Genomic DNA, 19,032 nt, shown 5'->3' with positions numbered 1-19,032 from the left:
CATACAGTTAACCCAGAAGTTTTTTAAATGGATGAACTATTTTCTAAAATCCCAATAAAATAACAGCTTTTAAAGTACCGTCATGTAGCACATCAGGTATTTCATTGTCATTAATACAGATGCTGTGTAAACAGGCTGCATACACTGGAGTATTTTTTTTTTTGAAGTTTATTTATTTATTTTGAGGGGGGGGCAGGGTGGGGGGGTGCAGAGAGAGAGAGAGAGAGAGAGAGAGAGAATCCCAAGTAGGCTCCGTACTGTCAGCACAGAGCTCAGTGTGGGGCTTGAACTCACAAACCATGAGATCATGACCTGAGCTGAAATCAAGAGTTGGACCTGAGCCACCCAGGCACCCAGAGTATGTTTTAACTGTGGAGTTGACAGGTGTGGATGTTACTTCGGGGGAAGGGAGCTTGGCCCCAGAAGCCCAGATTTACACTGACAACATGGAGTAAAGTGGTGTATGAATCACATGAAAAAAGCGCAATTTAAAGTTGTTGGAAGTTGTAGACAAAGCCTATAGAATTGATAAGTAATGGATCTTCATGAAATTACTAAAAAGAGGTCAGCATCTGAAGCGAGCTTAACCAGAATATAGTTGTATTACGTCAGATGCTTACTGTAAAGTAAGATTAGTGCTGTTCGTGTAATGAGGATCCTCACTGTGCTCGTAAGTTTAACTACACAGATTACTTTGCTCCAAGAAGGATACAAATCCTTAACTGTAAAATGTTTCAATGTAAACTTATTGCTGATAGGAGCTCCATATGGCTTTGAGCCACGTTGAAACTTCTGCTCTAAAATTCTGAAAGAACTTTGCATTCAGCCCACAGTTGCAGAAGCTTCTTTCACATGGTCACGAGGCAGGGCTGAGGAGTCTGAGCATGGATGCCATGCCTGCTCCCTCTCACTCCTTTCTCATTGTCCGTGGCCTCCCATCGTGGCTGCACAGGCAGTGACATTCGTGATCCCTGGTCCCTGCTGCGGGGATCCCATCTGGAAGAATGGCCGCAGTGGGCGGTGACAGGAGTGAGAGGAGGCAGCGATACCTGTGACGCGCAGGCCTACAGCTTCTCTTTGCACGTTCATGAGCAGCCTTTCAAAACGGTGGCAGCTACTGAAATCCTCTGGCAACCAATTACTCGTTCAAATAAGAGAATAGGTTTTGTCTGAATTGTCTTGAATTTTACAATGTTAGGCCTGGAAGATTACTGAGTCCACCAGACCTTTTCTTATTTTTCAGAAAAGGACCCAGATGCCCAGAAATGAAGGAATTTATTCAGGATTCTGCAGTCGGGCTAGCAGAAAAGCTGGGACATTAAGCCAGGTCCCCTCACTCCAGATCACTGCCCTGATTTCTGTGTTACCATGTTCCTAACCATAAACTGTGTGTGTAAATTCCATAGATTTGAGCCAGCTCCTGAAATCTAAACTAATTTTTTTCTATGCTTAGTTATTTTAGTCTTTATGTGTAGTACTGGCTGCTAGGTGATTTATCGATCAATTCTGAGTATCTGATAATGTGCCAGATACTGTACCGGGCTCTGAGAGTACATGAACAAGATAGATGACTGCCCTCAAGGAGGTAAATTCTAGTCAGAAGAACAGGGAAGTAAAACCACAGAGGATGGTGAGAGAAGTGATGGGGGTGTTGGCAGTCGCTGGCAGAGATGATTTGGAACAGAGCTGGTGGAGCACAGCACACTGAGAACACTGTTTGAGATGATGTTGAAGCAACTACGTTTTCCTCCAAAGTATTTCATGACGTTTTCCTTTAATCCTGCCGTCACTGGATCATGGCAGCGTTACTTTATCCTGACCGGGACAGTCTTTTTTGCGGGTTTGCCCACTTCAATTCTTTTTTTTTTTTTTTTTTTAACGTTTATTTATTTTTGAGACAGAGAGAGACAGAGCATGAGCAGGGGAGGGGCAGAGAGAGGGAGACACAGAATCTGAAACAGGCTCCAGGTTCCGAGCTGTCAGCACAGAGCCCGAAGCGGGGCTCGAACTCACGGACCGTGAGATCATGACCTGAGCCGAAGTCGGACGCTTAACCAACCGAGCCACCCAGGTGCCCCTGCCCACTTCAATTCTAAAGTTTGTTAGAAAGCTTAAGAAATATAGGTTGTGGGGCGCCTGGGTTGCTCAGTCACTTGAGCGTCAGACTTCGGCCCAGGTCATGATCTCTGAGTTCGTGAGTTCCAGCCCCGCGCCACACTCTGCAGTGACAGCTCAGAGCCTGGAGCCTGCTTTGGATTCTGTGTCTCTCTTTCTCTCTCTCCACCCCTCCCACACTCATGCTCTGTCTCTCTCAAACAAACATTTAGAAAAAAAATAAAGAAGAAATATAGGTTGTAAGGCAGAAAGTGGGAAAATACACCATTTCAAAATCATTCTGCAAAGGGAAATGGTTTTCTGTTGATGTTCCCTGTTTCGTGCACCATACTAAACCTTTTCCCTGCCTGCAGTCGGTTCAGCAGTGGCCTCAGATGCAGAAGTCTGTCTCCAAGGATGCCGAAGAGGAGGAGGACAGCACTGGGGGCATCAACTTAGATAAAGCAAAGGAAAGGCTTCAGGAAGAGGACAAATTTGACAAAGAAGAGTATAGGAAGAAGATCAGGGCAAAGCATCGGGTAAGTTTTCCATCTTGGATTAATACTGAGTGATATTTACTATGTCCCTAAATATATCTAGATATTTATTAGTTGTTCATCAGTAACCATGTTACTGTCTTCTTTGCTTTCTCTAACGCTTCTTTTTCTGTGGATATTTTGTCATTTTATCTGGTCTCCTTTTTTGATTTTGCTGGTGGAATCTTTGTGGAGTCACTGGTGTCTGAGAACATTGCCCACATCTGCTTTTGGTTGAGGTAACCCAAATAATGTTAGTGATTTCTTTTTAGTTAAAGCTTTGATTTTGAGATTATTATAATTTCACATGTTGTTGTAAGAAGTAATACACTCTGTTACTCTCTCATCCCATGTGCTCCATTTCTAGAATTTTTGCCATTTCAGGAATGTTATGTAACTAAAGCATCGTAATATGTATGTAGCCTTTTGAGATTTGCATTTTACACTGAGCAGAATTCTATGTAGATTCACCCAGGTTGTTGTGTGTATCAGTACCCGGTGTGGATGTACCACAGGCTGTTCACCATTGACCTGTTTAAGTGACATTAATGTTTCAGCTTAAACTTTATCATTGAATTTCTTCCCATAGCAGTTAGTTGATAATGCATGGAAGATTTACTTAGTGTATTAAAAAAAAGAAAAGAAAGAGAGATAGAGGAACAAAGAAAGAAAAAGAAAGAAAGTAATTAACCTTGTTCAAGAGAGAGTGCTATAGCATGTGCACTGTTAGCCTTACACTTGGCAGTTTTCTGTTATCCCTGAAGTGGACTACTCCATTCCAGTCACTTAGTGACATTACTGTCTTCTCAGACTACTTAATTCCCATAAAAGTGGGTATTTCTCTAAATCAATGAGTTAGTTAATGAAATAAGACAGATTTAACATCTTTAAGGATGTTTCTCTAGCATGCCCTTGAGACAGGAATGACTTCAGGGGAACATAGTATCATGGCTAAGGCTGTCTGCCATAATATGAAATTCTGGGTCAAGAACTTGTAAGCCTTTGGATGTGGACATTACTACATCCTGAGAAGGATTTTTGTGTTTTTTGACTCCTGTTTGACCTTATAACGATTCAGTGGCTCAGTAAACTTTTCTAGAACAGTGGTTCTCATTCCTTCAAGCTTTGATGCCACTTTGCAGTAGCGTTTGATGAATAAAAAGAAGCAGACATTGAAGATAGCTTCAGGGATGGAAATACAGGTGAAAAAGTCATTCCAGAAATGTGGGGAACAGATGAACCTCAGATATACTGTTTGCAGTTCAGAATGTTATCACACAAACAAAACATTTCATGCATTGCTGTTTATTACAGTACTTTAAGTTGAAAGTTAGCACTAATTATGTTATTAAAATTTTTAATAATGTTAAGAATGCCAGCAGTGTGTCACGTTTCAGCTTACACTTCACTTAGAGTACTTATCTCGGGAGACTGAACTAAAGGACCTTTATCCTTTATTTTTATTTTTTTAAGTTTATTTTTGAGTGAGAGAAAGAGAGAGAGAGTGAGAGAGTGTGTGTGTGTGTGCGTCCGAGTTGGGGAGGGGCAGATATAGAGAGGGAGACACAGAATCCGAAGCAGGCTCCAGGCTCTGAGCTGTCCGCACAGAGCCCGATGCGGGGCTCTAACCCATGAACCGTGAGATCATGACTTGAGCCGAAGTTGGATGCTTAACTGACTAAGCCACCCAGGCACCCCTAGACTGACTGACTGACTGACCGACTGACTTTATTTATTTATTTATTTTTAACATTTATTCATTTTAAGAGTGAGAGAGACAGAGCACGAGTTGGGGAGGGGCAGAGAGAGAGGGAGACACATAATCAGAAGCAGGCTCCAGGCTCTGAGCTGTCAGCACAGGGCCCAACGTGGGGCTTGAACTCACGGACTGGGAGATCATGACCTGAGCTGAAGTTGGACGCTTAACTGACTGAGCCACCCAGACGCCCCATATTTTTAAATCTAGCCAGCAGTAAAGGCAGCAGGAGGCATTTACATAAAGGAAAGCTTTCCCACTCTTGCCCTTTCTTGTCTCCCCCTCCCTTCCTCCTCTCATGTGTAGAAGTTACTGCATCCAGGTTGTGGAATATTTTTTCTGAAACCTTTAGAAACTTAATTTCAGTTTGACTAATTGTGCATTTATTACACAGTGTGTGCTAGGCTTTGTGAGGAGAGAATACTTAAAATACGTGAGTTTCTCTGTCTCTTGGAAGATTATAATTAAACCACAGTTAACTGTGGATATTCCATCACTGCACAAAAGCTTTTTATACCTTTTTTTTTACGTTAACATTTTCAAAATGAATAATATATTCACATTGTTCTAAAATAAAGATCATACAAAAGCTAATGTTGAGAAATCTTGCTTCTGCCGATGCCTGTCATTCTCACTTATACCTACCCCTGTAGGTAGCTATTTTTATTAATTATTAATGTATCCTGGCCGTTTCTTTATGCAAATGCAAGTAAACAGAAATAAATACAGATCCTTATTTTCTCCCTTTGTTACAAGAAAGGTAAGTATACTATATGTAGATTGTTCTGCACATTTCCATCTTCAGTTACTTTTGTGCTTTTAAATAATTCATTTTCTTTGCACCATTGTTAAAAGTAGCATATGATATTTAAGCTATCGCTGTGATTATCTCATGGCAAGGTTGAACAGAGCAGTTTGGGCTGACACAGCTGTGAAAGAAATCACAAGAACTTCACATACTACTAGTTTCAAAGTCAGTACCTTTCTAACTAAAATAGATAGGGGTCTTTAACAGGAAGCCACAGCTGGTGATTTTGCACAGAATGGCTGTATTCTGCACACAGGTAACCCGTGGCATCCTTTCCATATCACAAGTTGAAAATGTTGTGTAGCCTGAAAAAAGTGCAAGGAAATAACTAAAATAGTGTTCTGTCTGTTCAACTTGAATGTAAATGCTATCTGAATCAGATACGATTACTTTCTCGGTATTTGCATCAGTAGAAATTATTACTTACACAGATGTAAGTATTTGTGTATTAAATTAGAAGATATCATGTTTGAGCACTTTAGACTTAGTAAGTTTATTATAATGGCATATTTAAGACAGTGCAGGTGCTCAGGTCAGCCATGCACCAGGCTGCCGTGGACTGCATTTCTGCCTCGAAGACACGGCAAGTTTGAACGTTTGGCTTATTTGGCAGGAAGAATGTGATAAGGAGGAGTCCTTGCCTTTGAGCCCTAAGTCTGGCATTGCCTGGTCCGGGTGAGATTCCCAGTCACCAGTTTGGATTGCACTGTCTTGTTGTGTAAAGGAGGGAAATGGGAGTTCCTGCCAGATGGTCAGGGGGCCCCTCTGGCTCTGTGTGTATAGGGAGGATATGGGAATAAAAGTACCCCTTTTTGTTTGGAAAATGGAATTTTAATTGGTCATCTTTTCCTGCTGACAAGAAGGGTTTCTACCTTGATGATAAGGCCTCCTTCTTATTTGCTTATTTTCCAGTGGTTACTAAAATATTATTTTAGAAATGAAACATATTATCAGTCCTGCACAGATTATTTTATCTTAATTGCCTTATCTGAATACATTTTTGGTTTTGAAATCATATTTTTTTTTCCTAATTGAGTATATTACTTACTGTAATGACAATGCTTAGTTCTTCTAGCATAAGGTTTTACCTTGGGCAAATGTAATTATGTTTCCCTTGAAGTCGTCCCTCATAATTTTGTTATTTCTTTGGAAGAATACTGAGAAGAATCGTATGTCCCTAAAGAACTCTTGAAGTACTAACTTAGGGTCTGGGGATAACCTTTACTTACTTAAGATAGAAGGAGATGAAGAAACTTGACAAAAAATTGAGTAGGGGATGTGCCTAAAAGAATCTTACATGTAAAAAGAAAACTCTACAAAATCTGTATTTTATTTATTTTATTTTTTATTTTTTTTAGAGAGAGGGAAAGAGAGTGTGAGCAGGGAAGGGGCAGAAGGAGAAGGGGAGAGGGAATCTTAGGCAGACTCCACACTTGGTGCGGAACTTGACACGGGGCTTGATCCCATGACCCTGGGATCACGACCTGAGCCGAAGTCATTAGTCGGACGCTTAATTGACTGAGCCACCCAGGTGCCCCACAAAATCTGTATTTTTAAAAATACCTGTCAATTTTAGGAGTTTTCATAATTTAGGAATGTGCTTTCAGCATGTTCACAATGTTTCACGATTATATTCTGGTTTAAAAGGGTAACATTTAATATCTGTGGGTTTTGTCTTAATGATTTTGAAGCAGTTGTTTGCTCCTGCTGTTTACAGTTACCAGCTCTGCCCCTGGTTTTGAACGTGCTCCCAGTCTCTGTGGTCCAGGACTCTGCTGTTCATTGTCACTCTTCGTGCTGACAGACCAATTCTTGACTCATATTTTCATCTACCAAACTCTGAAAGCTCTGTAATTTCTACTGTGGCTCAAGTAAATATCTTCTTTGTCCTAAAGGTTTAGAAGCTGAGCAACAAGAATTTTAACTAGTTTATAACACAAACAAAAGAGCTGGTACTGTGTCCCTGGGAGTAAATTTAGCTTCCTGCTCCTGGAACTCCGAGCTGCCCGCGCTGTGGACGTCAGGGGACCTTGTGTAACTGCTCTGGTCACTGAGTCGGCAGCCTTATTTATCTTTGCTGAGTCTTCATTTTTTTTTTTTTTTTTTTTTTTCTGAGACCATTCCAATCCTCACCTTTCCCTGGCGGCTCATAGGAAGCTGTACTTAACTAGGCCTGTTACTCTTTTCTGTGTTGAACCTTTTGAAACCACTCATCACAAGTAAGATTATAGCAGGAGCTATAATTTTTTCATATAGGCCATTAGTAAACTAGTATACCCTAAAGGCGAAACCAGTACATTTGCATGGAAACAATGTGTTTTCTTGCCATTCAGTCAGAACCCTCAAAGGTGGGCTGTGGATCACGTCAGTGAAAGACGTCTTTTACTTGAATGGAGTGAAAATCTGCTTTGTGGTGTGTGTCATCATTCTTAGCTCTGGAAGATAACTTGTATTTAGGCTGATAATATCCGCTAGAACAGCTGGGAGTGGAGAGAAGCAATACAACATGAAGTTCTCTTTCATTCCCTGGAAATTTGCTTTGAGTGCTTTATCGGTTTTGGATTATAGGTTTAGATAACACAGCCGTGCCAGGATGGGGCTTGGACTGCTTGCGAAGATGGTACTACTAGCGTGAACGGAAGGTTAGAAAAGAGTTAAAGGGACCTTTAAATTTTTTTTTTTTAACGTTTTATTAATTTTTGAGATAGAGAGACAGAGCATGAACGGGGGAGGAGCAGAGAGAGAGGGAGACACAGAATCGGAAGCAGGCTCAGGCTCTGAGCCATCAGCCCAGAGCCCGACGCGGGGCTCAAACTCACGGACTGCGAGATCGTGACCTGAGCTGAAGTCGGACACTCAACCGACTGAGCCACCCAGGCGCCCCATGGGACCTTTTATTTATTACTTATTTAGTTATTTATCTATTTATATTTATTTTTATTTATTTATTTATTCATTTATTTTCAGTGTTTATTAATATTTTGAGAGAGACAGAGTGCGAGTTGGGGGAGGGCAGAGAGAGAGGGAGACACAGAATTCGAAGCAGGCTCCAGGCTCTGAGCTGTCAGCACAGGACCCGACGCGGGGCTCGAACTCACAAACTGCGAGATCATGACCTGAGCTGAAGTCGGACGCTTAACTGAGCCACCCAGGTGCCCCAGGGACTTTTCAGGAAGTCTGTTTCATTTTTGTCTTTGTTGACACGGAATTGAGTTGCCATTGAGTCCACGTATCTAAAACATAAATGTATATGATATCAGGAAGGAGGGGAGCAGTAATCAGGCATCTGCAGTGCTGTGCTTTGCATGTGTTATTGAATTAGTGCTAACAGTTAACTTCTGAGAAAAGTGAGCTAGCTTCAAATTACAGATGATAAAATAGACTTAGAAGGAAGGATCAAGTAATTTTCCATGGTCCCATGAGTCACAAATGGCAGGCCTGGGACTCTTACCCCAAGGTCTTTGTTATTCTACAGACTCTTTTTTTAACTATTCGTTCTGTTTGAACTACCTTAAACCATCAGGCATTCTCTTACAACAGCTAACTCTGAAACAGTGAATGAAAGGGTGAGAATAGGAGTGGAGGATTTTGAGGAAGGAATGACAAATAATGGAAATTGTTCATGTTTCCAGAGCAAGGCCATTGTTGTCAAATACATTAAGGAATAAAGTAAGCGTGGTGGTTAGTAGCTTAGTTTAGGACCCAGTACTAATAATGTCTTTGCTTGAGTGTTCATTCAGTATCTATATAATTACTAGCACCAGAGTCCATTTTTAAGTAATTGTGAGTCTAAGAGCCTAAGGCCTTGTCGAAGACTGGTCTGGCTCAGATGACCTTAAGAAATTTTACTGTTGTCAGCAATGTCATCATGAGAATAAGGGACTAAACATCTGGTGCTTAATTCCAAATTGGACTTAATGAATAAAGCTTACTTTCAGGGGAGGAAAGGAGATCCTCTTTTTGTATATCCCCATCCCTTTTCCAGTTTCAGCCCTTCCTACTACCATCACAACAAAGTGTACTATAAAAAAGGAGCCCTGGGGCGCCTGGGTGGCTCAGTCGGTTAAGTGTCCGGCTTTGGCTCAGGTCATGATCTCCAAGTCCGTGAGTTCGAGCCCCGCGTCGGGCTCTGTGCTGACAGCTCAGAGCTTAGAGCCTGTTTCAGATTCTGTGTCTCCCTCTTTCTCTGACCCTACCCCATTCATGCTGTCTCTCTCTGTCTCAAAAATAAATAAACATTAAAAAAAAAAATCTATTTAGAAAAGGAGCCAGCCCGTTACTGTGGAACCTTTCTGATTTAGAGATGTCTGCCTGAGAGGTTTCTCTTTATATTCTAGAGAGCTTATGCCATTTTGTGATACTCAGTTCAGCAGCTTGATACATGGGCCCTCCTTCATATTCAGCATCCAAAATAAGACATTTAAATACTCAAAATTGCATAGATCTCATCAACTGCGTGGCAAGTGTTTGAGCTGTTTATCATCTCTATTTTTTATTGTTGAAATAAAGTGGGATCATGCGATTTTTTTTTTTTTTAAACACCATATGATGTTGGAGAGGTGAGGTGGTGGTGGTTAGATTGATGGTTAATGGCTGGAGATTGTGGTTAAGGAACATGGGCGGAGCTTGGTGCTAATGTAATCAATGTGTCTGACAAGGCCAGGTCATAGACTAAAAAGACCAGGGGAACTAGACTGTTTGGCCAACCCTTAGAAGCCCACCATGGGGCTTGGCACATAGTAGCTCAGCAGATGTTTCCAGATATACTTACTTTTCTCCCTGTCTTCATATCCTTGTTGGAGTTGTTACAGATTTATATACGGAAGAGGGAACAGATCAGAGAACCTTGCTTTGTTCGGAGTCCCTGGGAAGGATTTAGGTTAACTGGGATTTTGTTGTTGGAGGGTAGGGGGTGTCTTCAGGGCCAGAAATCTTTGTAATCATTCTTTTATTCACTTCTGTTGAGCCAATTTTCTTCCCTGAAAAAGAGGTTCATGTAATACTGAAAGAAGGATAGATGTTTCCTGCTGCTCTCTCTGACAGCTGGGAAATTGATTCCTTACCAAACTGACACAGTCACCTGATACTCATTCAAATAGCTTATGCTTCCACTAGCTCCTGAGTTGTATTTCCAAATCTGTGAATTTCCAAGATTGCCGTAGAATGAAATGATTTAAATAACGTAGTCCTGTCTGCTGATGAAATTCATACTTCATGGTATTTGCTTTTCTGGAAGCTAGGGATCTATAGTTTGTGAGAAGCCAGAAGAGGTATAATAACATCTGTAAAGAGGGTGTTTTGTACCTTGAAATGTGATTTTTCTGTTTTCCTATCCCTTGTGTATTTGGTTTCTATTATTGAATTTCACGCTCTTCTTACATTTAATCATTTGTAGGATGGTAAGACTAAAGATAAGATGTTGCCTTATTTTTGTGTGGCATAAAATAGCTTTTGCTACCAATGTGTCCTCAAAAATGAAATAGGAAAATAAAGGATTTGAAGCATTTGAACCACAAAAAATTAAGAGATGGAGAACCTCAATTGCTCAGTCTAATAAAATTTAATTATTTTATTAAAATAAAAGTCATTGTACTCCAACCTTTATCTTTTTGTCTTGTCATTTTTAACATCTATAAATCATATGTATATATTTTTAAAAAGAAATTTTTTCTTGCTTTAGTAAAGGAAAAAATGTACTTTCTTCTTATATCCATTTCCTAAGTTTTGGATTACCATAAATTCTACTTTCTGTTTTTTCCTCTGTTTGAAGACTGATGTTTACTCCTGCCTCTTTTCAGGTAGAGTGCTAATAGCTTTTTAAGATAAGAAGGAAAAGTTTTCTAATTTTCCTTATGTTTCACTGAGTATTGAAAGTTCTTTTTATTTATACTTAAGCTCCATGTCCTGCTCGTGGTCACTCCCTATTTTAAAGGTTTTGGATGTCCCTCATGCATCTGGGACTTGTGGTAGAAATGTTACAAGGAAAAATTAGCCCGTTTGTATGCCCATGTGAATTCTGATGGCCAGGTAAAATTTGAAATTTACAATGTCCTTCCTTGACGATAATGAAGTAATACTGGAGTTCCTTAGCAGTGGAAAATTGTCAATATGTTCTTTTCTGCTAGATTAAAATGACTAGACGAAAAGGGCCAGAGTGGAAATTATGTTTACTTGAATAGAAAGGGTTTTTCCGATGTGAACATATTGAGGTTATTGTTTGGAACTTTGAAGTGCCATTTTCAGATCCTCTAATGCGTTGGGAGAAGGCCAGTTACTGAATAATTACAACAAAAATTTGTGTGACTGTTAAATGTGGTTAATTATCTTCTTTTTCCCCCTCTGCACAGAGACTGGCAAAAATTAATTAGATAATGTCCACAAAATGCTATCGGGGGGGGGAAAAATGCTATTAGGATGAAAAGACACATACGGTAGCAGACCATTATTAATAAAAAAAGAAATGGAATATTTGTCTTAAACATGTTGATAAGACAAAAACACTATGCATCCACAAAACAAGTATGCTTTCTAATGGAGGCGAGAGTGGGGAGAGGTGTGCTGGAATTGAAGGAGGGAAGGGGGGAAGTGTCCTGGGGTTGAGAGAGTGAGGATGTTGGCTCCTTAGACCTGGTTTTAGTCTAAGCTTCATCATTGGCTGGCTGCGTGATCCCAGATGTTACTTAATCACCTTGGTTCAGTTTTTTCATCTATAAAATGGAAAGAATAATACTTGCAAAGTTTTTTTAAATAGCTTAAAAAGTATATGTAAAATGCCTAGTATACTGCTGTCTAATTCAGAGGTATTAGTGTTTGTAAGAAATACAATGTAATAATGGTGTGTTAATGGGCATATGTTTTTATAAAAGTTCAGTTTCATCACTCTCGTTATTTGATGTTTTGCACGCCTATATTTTATGTAGCTTTAGTTTTAAAATAAGTTTGAGCAGCATAGCACTTGAAAGTCACTGTGACCTTCAAAAACCCAGAAACTTCTTTTTGTAGGACATAGAACTGAAGTGTGTGTAAGAGAGAAGAGGGATGGTATTACAGATACGTGCATCCACAAACTAGAGCCAACTCTCAAACTAAGCCTGATGATTAGTTGCTGTAAATCCTTTTCTTTAATATTATTTTGCTACTTTCATCTGTTTTGTAGCCTGTTTTGTAGACAGAGACAGAGTGTGAGCACGCGAGGGGCAGAGAGAGAGGGAGACACAGACCCCGAAGCAGACTCCAGGCTCCGAGCTGTCAGCACAGAGCCGACATGGGGCTCGAACTCATGAACCGTGGGATCATGACCTGATCCAAAGTCAGACACTTAACCGACTGAGCCACTCAGGCTTCCCAAGACGAGCCTTTTTATTATTTTAACACTTTGTTTTTGAAGGGAAAAAGAGGTTGTTTTTATTTAAAAGAAAACTATTTTCAACTTTAGCTGGGTTGTTTTGTTTTGAATTTTAATATTGTGCATACTAATTTATTGTGCATACTAATTTTTTCCTTACTTTAAAAAATGTCAGTGTTGTGTTTTGTGCCTACTTACGATCATTGGAAAACGAATGGAGCAATTATAAAACAATATAATAAAATAACAAGCTTTGTAGGAATGAATTTCTGTTGTTATCTGTTTGAGAAAATGTAGCCACTTTTCTAATAACAGATTTCATATCCTTATAGATTTTGCTTTAGATAGAGGAAAAGGGAAATACCATGAATGCATTTTTTTCCTATTTATTCTAATAGCTGACATTGATTGTGTACCAGTTATACGTTGGGCATTGTGCTAAGCACTTATGTATAGTATTTTATATAATTCTTAACACCAGTTTTAGGAAATGTGTGTTCCTGTTATCTTCATGTTTCAGTGAGAAAATGAGAGTTACAAAATGCAAATAAGTTGCCCCAGATTGCACAGCTAGCAGGTGGTAGAACTGTGGTCTGTCTCCACATCTTAATGATTATGATAACTTATGCCAGTCCCATCGAGGGCATTCAGTAAGTATTTATTGAAAAATGAATGCCAGGTATCAGTTGGCTTTAAAAAAAAAGGTCAAGAATGTGTAGTCTGATTTACATGTAATCAAAGTTTATATGCTGCTAATTCCCCCTTCTTCTTGTAGGAGAAAAGACTGAAGGAAAGGGAAGCCAGAAGAGAAGCCAGTAAGAGACAAGCAAAGGTAAGGATTGATATTTTTTATGAGAAAAATGTTGGTAACACTGAATGGGATTTAAATATTCTGCTTGTCCATATGCATTTTTATATTTATCTGTATATCATGACATTCAAATTGGATATAAGTCCACGTGTCCTTGTCATTTACTTTCTCCAATTATTTCTTTCCTCTGTGATGCAGGATGAAAAATGCATAAGATAATTTGTTTGCTGGCCTTTGCCCTACTGCTCCCGCCACCTTCTCCCATTCTATTTTGTGCCTATTAAATACGGGAGAAGGTTGGCTTTGTGGACCAAGCTTGGCAGGATTTTACACTCTGTCGTCTTTTGACCAGGCAGACAGCTGTGTGGACCCAGCTTCATAGTAGATGACTCTGAGAGCACTGATTGCTTCACTTCAACTCCTAGAAGCTAGGGGAGAGCACTCCGTATCGGGTACCTTTAGTATATCCTATAAACAGACAGCATAGTATCGCTTATGTACGTACTGTTGTGAACACCATCCATGTGCAGCTATAGTTTTTATCTGGTGTGTTGGACACTGAGAATGGTTCAGCTTCTACATTCTGAGGTCATTGAGCACAAATGATTTGCTAGAACCAGGACCCAGTAACGTATGTCATTTCTCATGCCATATCTCACTGTGCTATGCCTGACTAGCCATGATTTCCTCTTGGCAGTTAGCAAAGATCTGACTCCCTTGAGTAAGCCCATAATATTCTTTGTCATTTTTTCCATGCTGGCCATAGCACTTAGAGAACAAGTCAGAGATGATAACTCATTTTATAGTTCTGAAGTGGGAAGCAATTACTCTGCAGAGTAAGATGAAAAGACTGTTTATATTCAGTATTAAATATCACTCTGTCTTCAGACGTGCCCGAAAACGAGAGCCATTGTGTGTGTGGCCTGACTGCGAAATCAGGTGGTGGATTCTGCATATGCTTTTAAAATGCAGACGTGAACTGTCACGGCATAGAAATTACATCTTAGGGGCTGTCGTGGGAAAAATTTAAATTTAAGAAGAAAACTTTAAATCTAACAAATGCATTTGATATTTATGAATATTGCATGTTCATCATAAAACTAAACTTACTTTATTTCACTGAGAAGCTCTCTTTTCTGCATGTAAAATTATGAAATGAAAGATGTAATCTGGAGCCAAAAGAAAGCTTGGTTACTGTATTTCCTTTGTGTGGATTCACACATATTCGTGTATATTACTAAAATGTTTTGTTGTTGTTGTTGTTGTTGACGATGTGTGCTTCACCTGTTGTAGTGGTTTAAGTCATAAGAAGTTGCTCTCACCTGTGGGCCTGCCTCTTGTGCCTCTTATTCTTTTGGGAGTTGGTGTATGCGTTTGGATTTGGTACTGTGCCAGCGGGGAACTAAGCCTAAAGCTGGAAACACTGTCAGTTCAGTTTTTCTATTGGGGCAGTTCTCTAAAATGCACTCCTCCAGCTCAGCCCACCCTTCCACTTTCTACCCCCGTAAATGTTCATCATCTGTTTGTTTCCTGGCATGTGACAAGAAAGGAAGACACCTCATTTCTGTCTGACCAGTAAGGCTCATCCTGGAAACAAACAGAAGAGGCTCTGTGGCCACCATGGCTCTGCTGCTCGGCCAGAAGTGCTCAGTAGACAGAGGGTATGCTTCACTCCCGCTCTGGGTGGTAGAACCGCCTCCCTTTCACAACCTCGACTGCGTGCTCCGAGGCGGCAGGCCTCCTGTAGGAGTGATTCTAGCAGAGGGGCAAGCGGCTGTTTGTAGCCAGGCCTCTAGCGTTCCCGTGAGACAGCAAGGGCTGGCAGCGGTGGCAGATTCAGGCTGACCGTCGGAGCCTGAGGAGTTAGCTTGGGTCAACCTTTTTGTGCCCTGCTTCTTTTCAAATGAAAGCGGCAGGATGGAGATTCTCGTGGCTTTTCAGGTGCCCTTTGGAAATAGAACCAGAAGATCTAATTTAGAGAGACGGTGTAAAAAGGGGTGATGGCCCTATCTTCTGTAATGTCTAAGAAGAAATGCCTGGTGTGAATTACCAGATTTCCTTATTGTCTTTGTGCATGTGCTTTAAATGATGGATGAGTCAGTGTTAGAGTAGATTTTATCCCCTCTTGAGTATGTTTCCATGTAATCATTGTGTGACTTGTGGCTCTGTCTTCTGAGGCCCTTTGTTCAGCTTCAGGCTAGAGCATCTTTCAGTTACTCAGCCTGCAAGATATCTAGACGATGCCTTAGTGGTGAGAGGAAGTAGTCTTCTCAGACCTACTGTACCAGGACGTGTAATGTCACCTGGCCAGAGCTCTGTGAAGAGTCTGCAGGCCACTGACTGTGTGAGAAAGGGAGATGCCCATGGCTCTTTGTGCCTGGTTTTGTGCTCCATTTGGCAAATACCATGCCATACAAGGAGGAACATAGAAGACAGAATACGTTTTTTTTTAACTGGCAAAAAAAAGCATTCAAGTGAAAATTAATGGATTTGTCTTTATTTCCCAAAAAGGTGAAAGCTTAATGATAATGTGTGGTTTCAGTTTTATAAATGATGGTTGGTGGTTCTCTCTTCCGACATAGAAAATATTACTAGGAAAAGTTGCTTGAAAGATGGAGTGCAGTGAAACCCAGTCGGAATGGACCTCTCAGCATTCTGATGCAACTCTTTGTTAAAAGACAGATGTACGACTTGCCTAGAAAATGTTATGTGCGGTGCCAAGAGTAGGAAAGAAACATGAACTTCAAACTCTTGAGATTTTCTGGGAACCCAGTACTTAATGATTTGGAGTATGGAAGTGTTGTGAGTATCAAAACTTTGTTCAGCAGAGAAATATTTGAACTGCAAAATGGACTTTTTACTTTGACAGGATGTGTGTGTTCTTATAACTTAGAAATTTTAAGCTAAGAGATGAAACAAGCAGTTGTAGCAGTGATCAATAGACCACATGTCTCTTGAGGTTCAGGGAGGTTCCATAATCCTGGAAATGCAGCCTCACCCCTTCCTTCAGCTTCCCTCCTGTTACTCTGATAGTCACACGTGCTTGTACTAACCTCCAGTGTCTGCAGTGATTATGCAGAAACGTAAAGAAAAGGACAACAGTGCTGAAACTTGAAGAAATAGATCCCCGGAAATATCTCTGTGCTATGCTGCTTTTGAAAAGAAAGTAGAATTTATTAAACAAGTATGAGGTTGATAAAACTGAACAATGACTATGAAGGAATAAAGAGTAGGAAATAGCTCACAGGCACTTAAACAATGGAAAGTTAGGTGTTGCTTGAGTATATTACACATGCTTTGGTAGTTGTTATTTTTTAGGTGTGGGGAAAGTTCTATTAAAATAACTAAAATGCCCTATGAGTGTGAAGTTTTATACTAGTAAACTTTAGCTTAATTTTTCTCTAGTTTTTATTGCTTTTTTTTTTTTTTTTTTAACTTTAGTGACCCTGGGACACTTTACTTATTTGCTTAACAAATAGTAGTCTTAGAAAACAGTTCTTTGGATACCTCAGGTGGTCTCAGTTATTTCTTTGAGGACATAGGATGCAAAGAAATAGGAGTTGTATAACTTTAGAACATGAGTAGACCTGAGAGATGGTCTGGAGTGATTTTCTAATCTTTTGGTCTATAATTATCTTTTTTTTCTAGCCACTGATAGTTTCACATAGCAAAGCTGCATTTATTCACTTTGGTAGAACATTCTATTGTTTTTGCTTTGGATTGTCTTTTTATTTATGAAATATAATGATGATTTTAAGAATCATCATTTCTCGACAAAGTCAATCCTTCAAAATCTTTTTGGACATTTCTTGGTTCATGACATTTAAGAGTATGGCCTCCACTGACCTGCTCCAGTAGTTTGAGTTTTAAGTAGTACATTGAATAGCCTAGGTGTCTGTTGGAGGTATGCGGGGCAGGGCTCTGGGCTACCATTTTGACTTCAGTCAGAGCAGCTCCATGTTTTTCTTCATGTATACTAAGCTTTTATTTGAAATAATGGTTCTACTTAAATATATACTTAATATTTTAGCAGTACTCAGATAAATTAAGGCTAACAGCAAGTAAATGACTTACTCCCATCACTGGCTTCGTTGGTGGTAGAAATAGTATGTCTACTCAAGCTTTCTGGATCCTGTTACTGTTATTGCCCCATGCTGCTTCAGTGTGTTACTCTTTACCCCTTTTATTTTATATTGTTTTTCTTTAAAAGAAACCTGATTTATATATGTGGGCTAATAGCTGTTCATAGAAAAGACTAATAGCAAATCCGATGAGTTAAGGTAGACCTCTGAACTGACACTAGAAGGTAGGCTGTGTCCATTGTTGCTGGGTGACCCCTGATATGTCATTTCCCTTTCTGGCTTCTCGCCACATATAAAATGAAGGGTGTATATGACATAGTCACTTTTAATCATGCTTACATTTTCGTGGTCCCATGTAATCTTGATCTGAGCCGAGATACCTAACAAAAATGTATGCATTGTACTCACTGCAGTTCCTGATAGGGATCCACAGCCTTTCTCAACATTCGTGGATAACTCTTTTGTTTTCTCCCATGTCTTAAAGGGTTATCTTTCCTTACAGAGCTACTAATACAAGTTAATAAATGTTGGTGATGGTCATTCCTAGGTCCTAAGCCTTTGTTTTTATGTCTTTCTGGTAGTGTTTTATTGACTGACACTAAATTAAAAATTTTAATTTTGGGGAAAATTTCTCCTCATTCTGTGTATTTCATATAAACCTTCCATCCACCACCCCCCCTCCTTTTTTTTTTCTGGCATTTCATAGTATTGAAATTTTACTGGTCCGTTTCTTTGTTTTTAATACAGTTAGAATTTCAAGGGCTTTAGAGGGTCAGTTTATTTTAAACCAAAGAACTTTTGATAAAATTAAAAACAAGATAATGGAAACATAAGTTTGTTTATAGTCCCAGTTCCCAGCGAAAGCAAAGGTCCTCTGTGAAAGTAAATTGCTCTCACATCTGAAGGGACTTGAACCTTTCTAGGGTGCCCTCTGCTGCTCTGATATAATCACTTATTTAATGGTGCCCTAAATGAGTCATTCTGTTTCTCTAGGCAAATTGCTCAAATAGTACCTTGTTTTAGTGCTATTATAAGGCCCATTATGCTGTCCTTCTCCTTTTTAAATAAATAGCACTGAGTCTTTTAGATGACATGCTTTTTTCCCATTAATATCTACCTAAGTGAACAATGAATACCCAAGGAAGTTTAGCTTTTACTGTGATTCTAGTGTTGGTTTGGTTTGTGGGAATATTAATATAATGATTCTGTTCTTTTCTTTTCACTCCCTTCCTTTTTCTCTCTTCCCCACCCCTCCCTACCTTTCCTTTCTCTTCTGTCTCTTTCTCTGTCTCTCTCTCTCTCTCTTTATTTCTCTATCCTTCTTGGTGATGAAGAAGAAGGGATTACTAAATTTGAACTTTTAACTATCTTGGATCACTTGAGAGATAGTTTCAGTGTTTACTTGTCAGAGAATTGTTCTCTAGTCGTGAAGATTTAAAGTTAAGTATGGGAGAAAGAATCCTGCTGGCTATGATCTCTTCCACATGGTGAATACATGTGTTCTTTTAAGACTCAGCTTATGGGTTCTCCCTTTTATGCGGACTTTTCCGATCACCTCAGGTAAAATGGACTTCTGCTTTTATAACTTGCACTCCATTCT

The 19,032-nt window shown here is 39.7% G+C and overlaps 1 protein-coding gene across 1 annotated transcript in view; it reads left to right on the top strand.

The window, feature by feature from the left end:
• Positions 1-19,032, top strand: part of DDX10 (DEAD-box helicase 10) — a 268,337-nt gene that overhangs the window by 153,679 nt on the left and 95,626 nt on the right. Inside the window, exons 15-16 of the mRNA XM_019469241.2 lie at positions 2,469-2,633; positions 13,315-13,371. Of these exons, the coding sequence (XP_019324786.1) occupies positions 2,469-2,633; positions 13,315-13,371 (222 nt within the window). The remainder of the gene's footprint in view (positions 1-2,468; positions 2,634-13,314; positions 13,372-19,032) is intronic.

The sequence above is a fragment of the Panthera pardus genome, unplaced genomic scaffold (genome assembly GCF_024362965.1).
Source record: "Panthera pardus isolate Hobbes unplaced genomic scaffold, ASM2436296v1 HiC_scaffold_12, whole genome shotgun sequence".
Taxonomy (NCBI): Eukaryota; Metazoa; Chordata; class Mammalia; order Carnivora; family Felidae; genus Panthera; species Panthera pardus.
Note: the sequence above shows the minus strand (reverse complement) of the source record. Positions and strands in the feature narration are given on the sequence as shown.